Source organism: Bos indicus, chromosome 10 (genome assembly GCF_029378745.1).
Source record: "Bos indicus isolate NIAB-ARS_2022 breed Sahiwal x Tharparkar chromosome 10, NIAB-ARS_B.indTharparkar_mat_pri_1.0, whole genome shotgun sequence".
NCBI classification, from domain to species: domain Eukaryota; kingdom Metazoa; phylum Chordata; class Mammalia; order Artiodactyla; family Bovidae; genus Bos; species Bos indicus.
The window spans coordinates 14,133,424-14,148,995 of record NC_091769.1 but is presented as its reverse complement, the minus strand read 5'-3'; the positions used below and the strand labels follow the sequence as shown (position 1 = coordinate 14,148,995).

Sequence of the window (15,572 nt, the reverse complement as noted above, 5' to 3'; positions counted from 1 at the left end):
GAAAGTATACACCTCTTCATAAAATGGAGAAAACACCAGTTTTGGGGAACTGGTAATGTAAATTAGCAACAAATTCCAATTTGCTCTGTCAAAAGTATCTAAGATTACTTATAGGCTTTTGATAAGCTGTTCAAGTTTCATAAGAAGTAAGGAAACACATGGCCCTCAGCAGCCAAATAATAATCCCCTTTGAGTGTTTAGAGTGGTTATAAAAAGCAATTAGCTCTGATGCTGTTTTTCTAATTAACTATACATCATAATGCTAGACACATTGCTTCAGTTTGGGTACGTGCTTTCAAAAACATTTTCATAAGTGGTAAATCACAACTGTATTTATTCCCAAGTATTCCACATGATTGTTTAAAGCCAACACTGGAATATTTCTTTCATAGGACCTTTTGCACAATGCTTGTTTTACAAATCTGAAATGAGAATATGTTTTTCACTTAGTACCATCGTCTATACATATATCAACGTAAAATGATAGGGTCAACTATTTTGATTGAAATGCCAATAGTTTGAGCAAGAGGGACATAATGTACCTACATTTTAAAGTGATCTGGTGTAGATTTTTATGGAGTCAAGTTTTACAGGGGGAAAAAAGGATCTTAAATACAATCAATGAGCATACAATGAGTACATTAGGTAATGTACACTCATTGACTGTATCCTTGTATCTTACAAGGCCAAGTGCTCTCCCAAGTCCTCTGTGTCCTAAGGACAAGCGTACACTATCCAAGGCACATATCCTACTTGGGAAATTTTGGACATAGTTTTGAATTCCCTGTTTATGTCAGAATTTTTGTTCAGATTCATTAAAGCAAAGCTTAATCCCCTGTAAATGTTGAGGTATGCCTTTTTAAACTTCAATACTCATCAGAAAAAGTTTGCATGACATGCTGCAATTGCCTTGGGCTACAAAGCCTCAGCGCTCCCCCAGCTAAGCCAATATTAATTCTAGACTGATGGGGAAAACCAACAACAACGAAAGCGAAATCTGCTTCTGTCTGTACAGCCAGAGAAATAATATTTTTATTTCAAGGGCTTCGGGCTCACGGGAAGCAGATAAAAACCCTTTCACATTATTCACAGTGACATTTTAAATAAAGTTTCAGCAGGAATAAAAATATCTAACTTTCTAGGTATTTCTTAGGCTATAAAAGGATTTCTATGATAAAATGCTCTTAAACCAACCCTGTTAGAATAACATAAAGCACATATAAAGAAACTAAAAATATATTTCAGGGTTACATGAATGAAGTAGGCAGTTGAAAATGTCTACGTGGGAAATTTGAAAGATTAAGAGACTATTATGCTGGTTGGAAATGGCTTTGCAATTTAATTCTAAAATTAATCTTGTTTTTAGTTTTGATTTCACTGAAGGATACATTTAAGAGCTTTGGAGAAAAGCCAAAGGTTAAAAAAAATGTATTTAAAAATTATAGATATCACTTTGGTAATTATTTTCAATATTAGAAATGATCTCAAATAAAATAATTTTTCTAATTAAAATCAAGCTCTACTCTTGGTTCTTCTAAGAAAACCCTGAAACACAGAAAGAGTACAATCCCTGCTTTGGGACACTCAGCAGCAAGTCAACGGCAAAAATAGGAACAGACTCTGAGATTCCTTAATGACAGTCTCCTTGTTATTATTTTTCCTTCTCATCATTTTGCTAACATAAAGGATCAACCCCTACTTTCTTCAGATTTAGAATAAATATTCTTAAATTTTTGCCTATTATATGAGCATATATAATTGAAGCTCATGCCTTGCTGTTGTTTTTTTTTTTCTTTTTCTAGGAGAAGCCTGTACACAAAAGAAAATATTTAACAGCTCTGTATTCTTTTTGTTGTTAAATTACTTCCTCTTGTTAAATTTTGATATTAGTTAAAATTATGGTACTAGTTTATTTAGGGATATCAGATAAAATAGAAAAATTTGAATGATCTATACATAGATCTTTTAAAAAGAAGTTTACACTTTCTTCATCATTTCTAATTACAAACAGAATGAATGCCACTCCATTTCATCTCCAAAAAATTCTAAGGACAAAAGGATTCAATTCTTAAAATCTACCTTATGTCTTATAGCACCAATGAATGAATTTTAATTCTAAAAAATAAGAGCTCATTAAAACCACTCATTACTTACACTTGCTTTTCTCTGGTTAATGTATGGCAAACTGATTCCATAGGTCGCATTTACAGCAGCTCTGTGGTGGATGCTTTCAGGATCCTGCATGATTTTTATATTCAACCCTGTCTTTCCCTGAAACAAAGAAACAATGAAAGTTTCATGCTGGATGAACAAAACTGCTTGTTAACATTTTATATCCTCAAAGGAGTATAAAGTTCTTTGAGAATAATTATTTTAATGTAATTCTCACTGGAAAAAAATATATATATATATCTTTAGGTCTTTTATTTAGGTAACTAATTTTGTCTTTTATTCACAGAAAAGGAATTTTCTGCAGATTTTCCTCTCTGAATCCCTGTTACTCATAAAAATCCACCATTCATTTTCTCCAAAATACTGCTAGAAGCCAACCAAGGTGGACAAAGGGTAGAACACCTGGTCTCGATTTAGTTTTAGCTTTCCAGGTCAAGAATTTTCCCAATGAAATCTATACTACAACTATGCAGGTAGAGGGCTCCCTTGGTCTGTTAATGTGGCCACTTTTCTCAAGGGACATTTACAGGTAAATCTCAGTTAGGACTTGGTAAATTTACCACAACAAATGTATCTCCTCCTTCATAGAGATTTTGCTATTTTCTAGGGGAAATGTATGCTTTCATTAGAAAAAAATAAAACCCACACATCTCATTTGAACCATGTGTTCCTCATTTAAAATAATTCAAGTGAGTTACTGCTGAGATAGACTACCAGGGTAGGCAGCATAGAGGTGGTGAGCAGGGGCACCAGACAGGTGCCTGGATCCAGTCTTGCTCTACCCTGGACTGTCTGCGCGTGACCTTGGGTAAGTCACTTTCCTTCTGTGGAAGTCAGTTTCTTTATTTGCAAAATGTGGCACTAGACTTGACAGTCTCCCATTGAATTATCAACCCCCAACACCTCCCACCCGTGTTTTGCATTCTGTGCTAAAAGGTAGCATTCTATGCGTTGATGCTCAAAGGGAAGCTGACACTTACGGAGTATGGTAGTACTGAGAGTTTCTGAGGTCTTTTGGGAGTTTTAAATTTAGTGAACTTTAGCATATTCACAATGTTGTACCGCCATCACCCCTACCTTAATCCCAGAACATTTTTATTACCCCAATAAGAAACCTCACACTCATTAACAATTCCTGCTCATCCCCTCCTCCTCCCAGAGCCTGGCAACTGCTAATCAGCTTTCTTTCTCTTGGATGTGCCCATTCTGGATATTTCCTATAAATGAAATCATACAATGTGTGGCCTTTGTGACTTTTTTTAAAAGGTGTTGTGAGCAATTAAAAACACTGTTTTCTTTTCAATATAGTGCTAGTTCTGAGGGTGATCTGATGCAATTGTTAAAATGGTTATAGGAACCAGACAGATTAGCTCATGCTGCAGTAATTTCTTTGATCCTAAGCATTCATACATGGCCTGTGCCTGAGGTCAATGTGACGGGGAAGGCTACAAAAACACCTTTGGAATGCATGCTGTCTAGATAAGTTATTTCTTAATACAGCCTCCAAACCTTCCTTTTATTTTTTAAAACATAGTTTTTAGACAAAATCTCCAAGTAACTGCACTCAATTGTGCACTTTAACTCATGCAGGAACACAGGTTACAAATAAGGCACAGCTTTTCTCTCTAAAGTCCGTGTGGTGACAGAAATAATGTAGTGCCTAATTACAAATGGCTTTCCTTGTGTGGGTAACCCACATGTACAGCACAACTCTGGGGTTTTTGCATGAAAGCTGAGCGCCTCTTTTATTGAAATTAATACCTGAACATAATTTTTTCCTTCTTAATTAAACTTTCAGAATAATTTCCATCCTACCAAGGATGGGGAAATTGCTAATATGTATTATATTGACTGGATGTGGTTTCTGTAATTAGGGTGTTTTTAAAATGTGTATTCTGGATAAAATTGATGGTAATAGCTTCATCTATCATGTCTAAGCTTTGTTAGAACTTTTTAATTCTGGGATCATTGGCTCAGTGAACTATAGCCATTTTCTTAGTTTTATTATGCTCCATCAACTTTGCATGGCTATAGGACTGGTGTAGAAACAAAACGATCAAATTTAGAATCATTATTAAAACTGGCATTAAAATCTAGTTGTTCCCTTCCATTTTTACATTTCTATGGCACTGGACACAGATATTTCTGGAAAGAAATCGAAATGTAAGCAGAAATTCAACAGAAATGCCAGGTTGTAATAGCAATTCTTTATTAGTTTCTAAAGCAATAAAAAGATCCTTTAAATATTAATATTCTATTATTTACCCTTTTGACACCAAAGGATGGATATATCAAAATTATATGTAGCACATATGATTTAATTCCCCTTTTAAAAAATATTAAGAGTCTACATTTAAATGATATAAAAATGTCAAATGGTATCACTGAAAATCACTGCCATATACATGCATAACCTAAATTTATCTTACAATCTACAGAGAGGTATAGGAAAATATTTATGAGAATAAATTATCAGACCCAGTAAAAAGGTTTTTCAAGGAAAACAATTATAGATTTTAAAAAACAAAATTAATCATTCCATTAAGCATAAAAACAATGTTCTGGAAGATGATCATTTTTTGCCAACAGTAAGATAAATATCAGAAATAATTTAAGAAAATTTTCTTAAATTGTTCAAGAAAAGACAGCAATTTATTTAATCTATCTTGAGTCACTAAACAATCTAAACTTTGTATTCCCTCCTTTTGATAGTAATTACAAGCAGATATATCAAATGTGACTCTCATTTAGACTTTGGTTTGTAAGAACAAAAGTTATTATCAGAGCCAATTACTGTTTTACCTACATGGCTGCACAGAAGCAGGGAGCTCAATTTTCATCTCATCAGTGATTTTGTGGTATTTATTTTATTACTATGCCCACAAAGCGATATAAGAAGGAAATAGCTTATGCTATTAAAACTAGGGCTTGAACATGAGAGGCTAAGGTTCCTTTCAAAAGAAGTTCTGAATTAAAAACACTAGGCAGCACATAATACCAGCTCCCCAGACATGAGCAGACCATAAAATGACATGCATCTGAGCAGTAGATCCCACACAGAGTAATCAAAATGGAAATGCTTCACAAACAAAGTTGAGACAAGCTATTTACTAAGTTACAGTATTATCAGCATAACATTATTCTCAACAGTGTTTGCCAAAAGTAATGCCTTCTAAATGTACACTGGTTAGTCCCACTGGTTAAAGGTACCTGCTATTTAATCTCAAAAGAAAAAGAATCCAGTCACCTTTAATTGTCTGATTCTTTCAACCAATATCATATTTAATTGAAAGAACAGTAGACACCAAATCCTACTTCAAGCTATATGATCTAGATTTTTTCATTTGTGAAACTGGGTAGTATTAATAATACTTTACCTTCAGGGGGTTGTTTGTGAATTTTAAGTGACTGATGTGTGTTCAGCATCTCACAAATGATAAAGTACTATTCAGTATCCTACAAGTAATACTTTATGCACTGAAACACCTCAAATATATAAAAATCCATAGTTCTTAATATTTCCCCCTTCCCCAAAACCTAATTGATAAAATAGATCAATTAATCTACAAGATAGATAAAAGAAAGAATCGTGTATTTATTCTGCTTTTCCTGAAAAATCTGCTTTTCAGGTTCACCAAAGAGTTGCTAAGGGAAAGTTCTTCAGAGAAGCTAATAAATGCAGAAGGAGTGATAGAATTATAAAATCATCACTTTGCAATCCCTAATGAAATAATTAGATACATATCAGTTTTTGCTAATATCATTGGGTGAAAGGTTGTGGGGAACTTTATATAAGACTAGATCAAGCTGGTAATACACAGACTCACAGCTCAATCTTAACATCACTAAAAGAAAAAAGAAACTGCCTCCTGATAAACAGTAAAAGCAAGTGCACAGTACCACCTGTGAAGTATTGCCACCAAAAAGACGTCACCTGCATCCAATCAAGCTTCTGGATAGAACTGCTGCTGTGCTGTGCTCAGCTGTGTCCGACTCCTTGTGACCCCATGTATTGTAGCCCTCCAGGCTGCTCTGTCCATGGGGATTCTCCAGGCAAGAATACTGGAGCGGGTTGCCATGCCCTCCTCCAGGGGATCTTCCCAACCCAGGGATTGAACCCAGGTCTCCCACATTGCAGGTGGACTCTTTACCACCTGAGCCACCAGGGAAGCCCAGATAGGACTGCTAGTTTACAAGAAATACTAGAGACAGGGGCACATGTAAAATGACACCATGAGATTGTAAGACATGAGATTCAGACAAATCCACACTAAGCGGGTGGTGAACCTATTTGAGAAATGACCTGATTTCTTAAATAAGTGACCTTTAAAAACTGAAGTATAGTTGACCTACAATGGTGACTTTTTTCATGAAGCAAACTGTTACAGATAAAATGAGATACAAATGCAACACATGATATTGTACAACATAGGGAATATAGTCAATATTCTATAATAACTAGAACCTTAAAAATTGAGAATCATTTTATTGTAACACCTGTAACTTATACTGTACAACTATGCTTCAGTTTTTTAAAATGAATAAAACAACAACAACAAAAAAACAAATGCAATGTGCAGACATGTTTTACATCCTGATTCAAACAAACAATAGAAAAATAGTTCTAAGACAACTGGGGAAGACTGAACGTGGACTGAGAATTATATAGTATTGTGCTCACTCAGTCATGTCTGACTCTTTGTGACCTTTTGGACTGTAGCCTGCCAGGCTCCTCTGTCCTTGGGGTTTTTCAGGCAAGAATACTGAAGTGGGTTGCCGTTTCCTTCTCCAGGGGATCCTCCCAATCCAGGGACTAAACCCGAGTCTTTTGTGTCTCCTGTATTACAGGCAAATGTAATATTAAGCGTTAGGTGTGATAATACGTCTGTGCTTTATGACATCCCCTCTTATACCCCTGCTAGGTAGGGGACCAACAATCACAGCATCACTTAACCCCAAGCTGCTTCTAAAAGCCCAGGTGCCTCAAGTTCACAAAGCCTTAAGATTTGAATTCCATTCAGATGTGCCCATCCTGTTTTTTGATTCTGGTAGGAGTTGAATTGTAGAACAAGAGGAAGGTTAGGGGAGAGGGCTAACATTTATTCAGCTCCCATTTTGTGCCAGGCACCATAATATGTTGGGGGTTGTCATAATCCAAATGATGTACTTTAGTCCTTAAAATGGCAAGAGGGAGTATATGAAATTATCCTCTTTACCAGTGGGGATAAATGGCTAAGTGATACTACCCCAAAGTGAAGAGACGGGATTTTGCTTATGTCTCTGTCTTCAAAAACCTCTTTCCATCATAACATGCTGCCACATCACAAAGAAATGTTGACTGATACACTCTTGATTCAGCTTCCTATCTGTCAGATCCTTTACTTCCTCTCGAATATCCACAGGCACTGCTCCGATCTGTGCCCTCATTGATTATTACATGGACCTCTATAATGAGCCCTAAGATGGGTCTCCTTGAGTCTGCATGACCTCCAGTATGACTGAACCTCTGGTTACTAACTGAAACATGTATCTCGCCTCTAGTGGTTTCCTTTAGAGGGACCCTTCCTACTTTGCAGCCCTGTATTCTGCCACTTCCTCACGACTGCTCAGTGACCAGCCAGCCTCCACATATAAAATGTTCTCTCCACCTCTCCAGGTGAGCAGGCTCTTCCATTTTCTGGGAATGTCCTCTTTTCCCCCTGACCTTCAGCTGTTCTCTGGGCACACTGTTACTAACACTGAAACTTGGATCAGGTGCAACTTCCTCTGGGAGATCTCGCCTAACCTCCATCTCTCCTTCTCTACTCCCCACAACATTCATTCATTCATTCCAACATTTATGGAAAGCCTCATTGAGGTGTTGGTGAATAAAAACAAGTTTTTGTCCACATGGATCTTACATTCTTGAAGGAATGAGAGGAATCAGTTAATAACCATGTAAACAGATATAGACTTAATTTTACATTTCTATAAGTGCTCTAAATAAAATACCCTAGGAGAATGGGAGGCCGCCTTAAACATGGTGGTCAAGGAGAGCCTCTCTGAGGAGGTGAGAAGTACACTGAGGCCTGAATGGGATAGTCACACAAAGATCTGGGGATGATGGAGAAGTCAGAAATCAATGATTAATGAGAGGCGAATAACTGGAAGAGCTAAGCTAAATAAGAGGCTGGCTTTAACCAGAGAAGGGACATTTCTTCCACTCTGACAAGGTAGAAAACATGAAACATAAATCTAGAGATAGAGAAATTAAATATGATTATAAAAGGATAATGGTAATGGGAATAGGGATGTTTGTCTATGTGACTGAACATTGGAAGAATATTACTTCAATAAGACCAAATTTATTGTCCTCATGTATATGAAGTCCAGATATAAGCTGTTCAGGGTTGGTCTGGAAGTCCAGGAAGTTGCCAAGGACCAGGCCCCTTTCAGTTTAGTATTCTGCTATCCCTAATGTATGGGCCTCCTCCTCCTGGCCTAAGATGGCTGCAAGAGTCCCAGTGAACACAGCTCCATTCCAGGCAGCAGAATAGAGAAAGGAGAAGAAAAGGATTGAAGAGCAAAAGTTGGATATCATTTAAGGAGGTTTCCAGAAAATTTCCCAAAATACTCACCACCTAATATTTCACTGGATAAGGAAATGGCAACCTCTTCAGTATTCTTGCTTGGAAAATCCCATGGACAGAGGAAACTGGCAGGCTACAGTCCACAGGGTCATAAAAAAGTCAGACACGACTTAGTGATTAAACAATAACAACATTTCATTAGCCAATACTTGATCATATGGTTATGTCCAACAGCAAGGGACACTGAAAAACGGGATCTTTATATTGGGCAGTCATATATTTAGCTAAAACTCCGCAGCTCAGGAAACCCTCTGGGGCCCAGTCCCTTTCCTCCTCTATGTCCTAACCATCTTCAGAGTGTTGCCTTTGGTTCCTGTGCTTGTCACCTCATGGTTGCAGGATGCTTGCTGCAACTCCAGATGTCATGGCTGTGTTCAGGGGAGAGAAAGAGAGGAAGGGGAGAAGGGACACGCCAGTTGTTACTATACCCTCTCACCAGGAAAGCAAAACATCCCCTAGAACCAACTTCAGGAGACTGCCACTCAGTACCCACTGGACAGAACTGGGACACGTGGTCAAACTTAACTGCAAAGAAGGCTCAGAAATGAGGACACTTATTCCTCTTGGCATGATGCCATCCTGAACAAAATCACAGTTTATAGTAATGCAGATGTCGGATGAATATTAACAATGAAATTAACAATTTCTGCCACAGCCATCAATCTAATCTAGTTAAGAAATCAAGTACAAAAGTGATAAATAGTGAAATAATGAGGGGCCAGTGGATTGAATGTCCTCACGGTAATGAAAAACTGTTGGAAGAACATATTATATGAACTGGAAGGCCAGGACATGGAGGTCAGAGATTGCTGTGCTTGAAACAGATCTTAGAGATGATGTACTTACTGGGTACAAGCCCAGGCATTCAGCATATCCCCCTGGCCAGAGTACTTTTGTCAAACCTCTAATACCACACTTGCCACTCTGTCTGTAGAATGCCTGACTATAGGCTGTGAACACCGACAGCAGTAAAATCTGCATTCTAGCACCTAACACATAGTAGCATTAACATCAAAACATGTGAAGAAATGAAATAGCACACCCGTGAGGGAAGGCATCTTTTGGTGTTACTATGTTTCTGTTATTCTTACAAGATGCCATGGTGACACAGTCATCAGCTTATAGCAGTCGTGTGGGCCAAAGGTGCATCCTGTCCAACTCTTATGGCACAGGGGCCAGTTGCTAATTCCACAACCTCCCTATCTTTGCTACAAGCAGCTCTCGTGAGTTGGTGGCCAGGGAATGAGGTCCCCCTACATGCCCAGAAGTTAGCATCCCCTGGTAAGCCAGGGAGAGAGGCAAGAGATATTTGGGATGCCATCTTTGAAATGTCATTGAACCACGGGATACCATATATTAATAATAAATTTTGAGTATGCTTTTCAGTTGTAATAAATAGCTTATGATTCTGGAAAAGATGCTATGAGTCATAAATATGTATCTACTTGAATCTTCTCATAGAAATCTTTTGTAAAAAAAAAAATAAACAATTTATTCAGCTTCTTTCTTTATTTTCCCCAAGTTTCAAGTTGTTAATTTTCCTGTGGCATAGTGTTGTTAGAATATACAGGCCTAAGGGCCTACTTTTGCCCATTTTTAATAGAAATAACTCCAAATACCATGTTTAATTACCTGTCCCATTAGCTACAACTATGTACACTGTAAAGTATAAACCTCTTTATATATGTAAACCACCTGGATGGTAACTAATTACAGAAAAACAGCATTATTGTTGAGTATAATAATGTATTATGAATAATTCTAATGTGGCTTCACCACTGCCATATTGGTGTCACTGCAACAAATCAGAAAGTAAAAAGGTCACTTTTACCAGGAGCATTACATTGAGAAGTTCCTTTGGGAAATTTTATTTATTAATTTTTAAATATTTATTTGACTGCACTGGTCTTAGCTGCAGCATGTGCGATCTAGTTTTCTGACCAGTGATCAAACCCCCTTCATTGGGAGTGTGGAGTCTTAGCCACTCAACCACCAAGGAGGTCCCTTTTTGGGAGAGTGTAGAGGGACATATCTGAGGATAATTCTGGGGGTGGTTAGGACCTTTTGTTAAAGGAAAAAAAATCAACAATTTATTCAGCTGCTTTCTTTATTTTCCCCAAGTTTCAAGTTGTAAATTTTCCTGTGGCAAACACAGGGATGGAGGTCAGGGTTTTGTACTTTTAACACAAGTGAGGAAAAGCCAGCACTCTGAGGTTACACAGAGCTGAGTCTGAATGCTAGTTCTCCTGTTTCTTAGTTTTAAATTTCTATCATCTCTCATCCTTGGTACGCTCATCTGTCAAATGGGGATAACAGTAAGTCCTTCCTTCAGAAATGTCGTGAGGATGAGATATGACTTCATCATCATGGCTAACACAGGCTCCTGCATGGTCTCCCTGCCTCCGCCCTTGTCCTTCTACATCACAGTCTCCACATAACAGTCAGAGGGACACTTGTCAATTGTAAATCATACCCAATCGGTCCCCTGGTGAAAAGCCTCCCATCTAACTCGTGATCTCTGCAGTCCTCACGATGGTCTGTGAGATCTGACCTCTACCCCTGTCCCTACTTCTCTCCTCCTCGTACATTCCTCTCCATCTTCCTTGCTGTTCACACTCCTAATTCAGGGTCTTTAGCGGTTCTGTCTTCTCTGCCTGGGATACTCTTCCTCCAGGTATTTGCACAATGCCTTGCTCCCTCACATCCATCAGATTTCTGCTCAAGAGTCACCTTACAACTGAGACCATCCCAACACTCCCTATGTTCCTACCCTAACTATTCTCTCACCAACTAACATATTATATGTTTACTTTTCAAACGGTTTTCTATTTTTCTAATGACTGCTGCTACTGCTGCTGCTAAGTCGCTTCAGTCGTGTCTGACTCTGTGCGACCCCATTGACAGCAGCCCACCAGGCTCCACCGTCCCTGGGATTCTCCAGGCAAGAACACTGGAGTGGGTTGCCATTTCCTTCTCCAATGCATGAAAGTGAAAAGTGAAAGTGAAGTCGCTCAGTCATGTTCGACTCTGCGACTCCATGGACTGCAGCTTAGCAGGCTCCTCCATCCATGGGATTTTCCAGACTACCTTACCCTAACTAGAATGTAAGCCCCCTGAGAATAGAGAAGTTCAGTTGATGCCTGAAACAGTGCCTGGTACATACCAGGTACAGTGCCCCATTACTAGTGAATGCTATGTAAGTGTTCATTCTTCTGATTATTTGTTGACCAGAAGAATGAACACTTACATAGCACTCACCAGGTATGGGCCACTGTTATAAAATGTACATATGTTACTTCATTTATCCTTACAACAGAGTATCACAGAGCCCGTTTTGCAGATGAGGAACTAAGGCATGGAGTGGTTAAGTGACTTGCTGAGGTACAGATAGTAAGTGGTGGAGAGCTAGTATGGGATGTAAACCCATACTTCTAACCATCATGTTGCCATCTATTGAGAGCCTATTCCAGGCTGGGCACTGTCTAGTAACTGGTTACAGCAATGATCTAAACAGAGTCTCTCTGCTTTAGATTAACAAAGACTTAAGAAATAAAATAACAAAACAGAAATAGACTCATAGAGAACAGACTTTTGGTTGCCAAAGGGGTGGGGGGCAGGAGAGGGATGGACTGGGAGTCTGGTGCTGGTAGATAAAAACTATTATACTTAGAATGGATAAACAACAAAGCCCTAATGTATAGCACAGGGAACTATATTCAATACCCTTGATAAACCATAATGGAAAAAGAATATTTTTAAAAAGAATGTATTAAAAAAAAAGAAATAAACAATATATAAACCTTAACAGGTCCAAGTTTGTATAAAGAACAGTAAAAGTCATTTGGAGGATAACTGGGGAAATCTGAATATAAACTGGATATCTATTATATTCAGAAATTATTGTTAATTTTGTTAAATGGGATAATGGTGTTGTGGTAAGGAGGAATGTGTTCATTTTTAAAGATGTATGTAAAAGCATTAAGGGATGAAATGTCATTAGATCTATAGTTTAAAACATTTCAATAAAAAATAGGTGAAGCGAAACTGGTAAAGGTTAACACTTATTAAATCCAGGTGAAAGAAAAATAGTTATTAATATACTATTTTTGGTTTACTTGAATAGTTTCATACTAAGAAGGTCTTAAGAAGTCACAGAAAGGGAAAAGTAGTTTTTAAAGGTTTATGCTCTCATGGAGTTTATATTCTAATGACAAGGCAGAGTTCATAACGCTTGTTGGTTTCTTGTAGGCATTCACTTTTCCCCACTTTATTCTATAAAATCCACCTGGTATTTCATTAGCAAAATTTTCCCACCCAATATTAAGTGAGATATAACCCACAGTGAAAATCTGTAAAGCAATCCTTTCTTGATCTCTCATCACATTATTCCTCATAATGACAAAAATCCTCAAAACCTTAGTTTTGATCAAATTTTGAAAATCATTCTCAATGAGATCCATATTCACAAAATTAAAGATCCTTCCCATCTTATACATAGATCTTATATATTGCTGTATCGAAATAGATCACAATCTATATTTTTACATTCTTTTGATAGAGTATCCATTTTATGGAATTCATTTGGAGAATAACTCTCAAGCAATGAGATCCATTTATTTTCCCTGATCTGTAAACATACGATTTGTATCATGCTTCTAAGTAGTTCCTTGGATTTAAACAATTTCAATTCAATTCAGTTCAGTTGCTCAGTCGTGTCCGACTCTTTGCGACCCCGTGGACTGCAGCACGCCAGGCTTCCCTGTCCATCACCAACTCCCAGAGCCTACTCAAACTCATATCCATCGCGTCGGTGATGCCATCCAATCATTTCATCCTCTGTCATCCCATTCTCCTCCTGCCCTCAATCTTTCCCAGCATCAGGGTCTTTTCCAATGAGTCGGTTCTTCACATCAGGTGGCCAAAATATTGGAGTTTCAGCTTCAGCATCAGTCCTTCCAATGAATATTTACACAGTAGGAAACCCTCTCACAGGTGGGTCTGTGGGGAGTTTTGGAATCACAGAAGGCAACATAACTGGGAAAAAAAATTAAAAATCCACAGAATACACGCCTAACCGCCACTGCTGAAAAGAGAAATTCCCCGCGAGAGGCTCTAACCTAACAACCTAACATGCAGCCTGGCCCACTCACAGAACAAAGGATTGAGTGAATACCAAAGGAGAGCTAGCCGGTTAAACAGCTTAGGAACGTCTGTTTTGAAATTTGCCTTCAGACAGCTCACCAGACACAACAAGAAAATCAAATACTCTTTTGGCCTATAAAGTTTTTCTCCTTCTCTTCCTTCCTCCTCCTTTTGTGTTTGCTATTTCAAACCCTTTCCTTGACTGCCATGAGTATACGTGTGCTCAAAGTGCCTAAAAGAAGGGTTGGGCTCACTTGATTTGAAGCTAAGATATACTTAAAGAAAAGGCACCAGAATATGGCTTTTTAAATGTTACAGAAGAGTGATAATTCTTTATTGTGATTCTTAATTACAACTGAGAAACTCCAAGTGATTTGTCATTTTAGTTTTTTCGTGTGAAATGGAATTCCAAAAACAATTTCTTCACTTTGGAGAAAGAGCTTAAAGTAGCAACTGGGGTTTACCTAGTTTAAAAGGTTGGCAGTGGGCAATTAAAGGTGGTGATATCCCAGTTGGATTTCACAACTACTCAATAATACAAGGTTTTAAGTTGGTGCAGTAGGCTTACAGAACAGCTGGCAAAACAGCACTGTTTGTCATTGACTTTACAATGCAAAATTAGGGCTATTTTTGTGTCAGCAGTTATGCATTTTTAAGCAGATGTCACTGATATTAGATATAAAACAACAATAGGGATCCAGGCCCTGGAGGTAAAGTCAGGGTGGGAAGCAGTCCGTGCCTCTTTCTAAATGAAGCTCACCCCTGCTTGCAGTGTTTAAAAGAACACGGGGCATATAAGATCCCTTATCTTTATAATCATTTGCCAGGATTCAAAACTCTTTGGGGAAAATAAATTTCTGGCCATAGTTTTTTTTTCTTTTTTCCTGGAAAAATATTAGTAACAGCAACTGTGTGTTCTAAAATAGTCCTAATTTCATATATTTTATTTCATTGTCTTTATAACCTAGAGATCTCCAATTTTGTGTTTATGAACCATTCTGGCTCCCCTGAGACTCCTGGCAAAATAAAAATTTAATGAAAGCAGAGACTTAATAGTAACAAAGATGAGAAGTTTAAGTTCCATTTATGATAACACTTTTTTTTTTTCCCCCATGAGAGTCTTTATTATTACCTGGTATTTTCTTACTGATGGTGTATCTCCATCGCCCAAGAATGGGGACCTGGTCTGAATTGTTCCTCCCAATGTGCCTCTAATAGTCAGTCCTTGGCACATAGTCAGCACTCCACAGATGGTAACTGAAGAAACCCAATGTGACAAGTCCAATTACAAAGATAGGAGTGAGCTGCTTTGAGAGTGCAAAGCGGAAGTCATACAAGAGTATCAGGATGTTAATTATAGTGTATTAGTTCAGGCTGTTGTATCTGAATGCCATAGACTGGAGGCTTATGAACAACAGAAATTCCCCACTCTTACCTCTTCCTCCTTCCAGCCTCTGGCAACCACTAATCTACTTTCTGTCTCTATGGATTTCTCTGTTCCTATCTCTACTCCTATATTCACTGGAATACTCATTGGAAGGACTGATGCTGAAGCTGAACCTCCAATACTCTGGCCAGCTGATGGGAACAGCTGACTCATTAGATAAGACCCTGATGCTGGGAAGATTG

The 15,572-nt window shown here is 38.0% G+C and overlaps 1 protein-coding gene across 1 annotated transcript in view; it reads right to left on the bottom strand.

Moving 5' to 3' along the window:
• Window positions 1–15,572, bottom strand: part of IQCH (IQ motif containing H) — a 236,982-nt gene that overhangs the window by 197,442 nt on the left and 23,968 nt on the right. Inside the window, 1 exon segment of the mRNA XM_019968175.2 lies at window positions 2,155–2,271. Within this exon segment, the coding sequence (XP_019823734.2) occupies window positions 2,155–2,271 (117 nt within the window).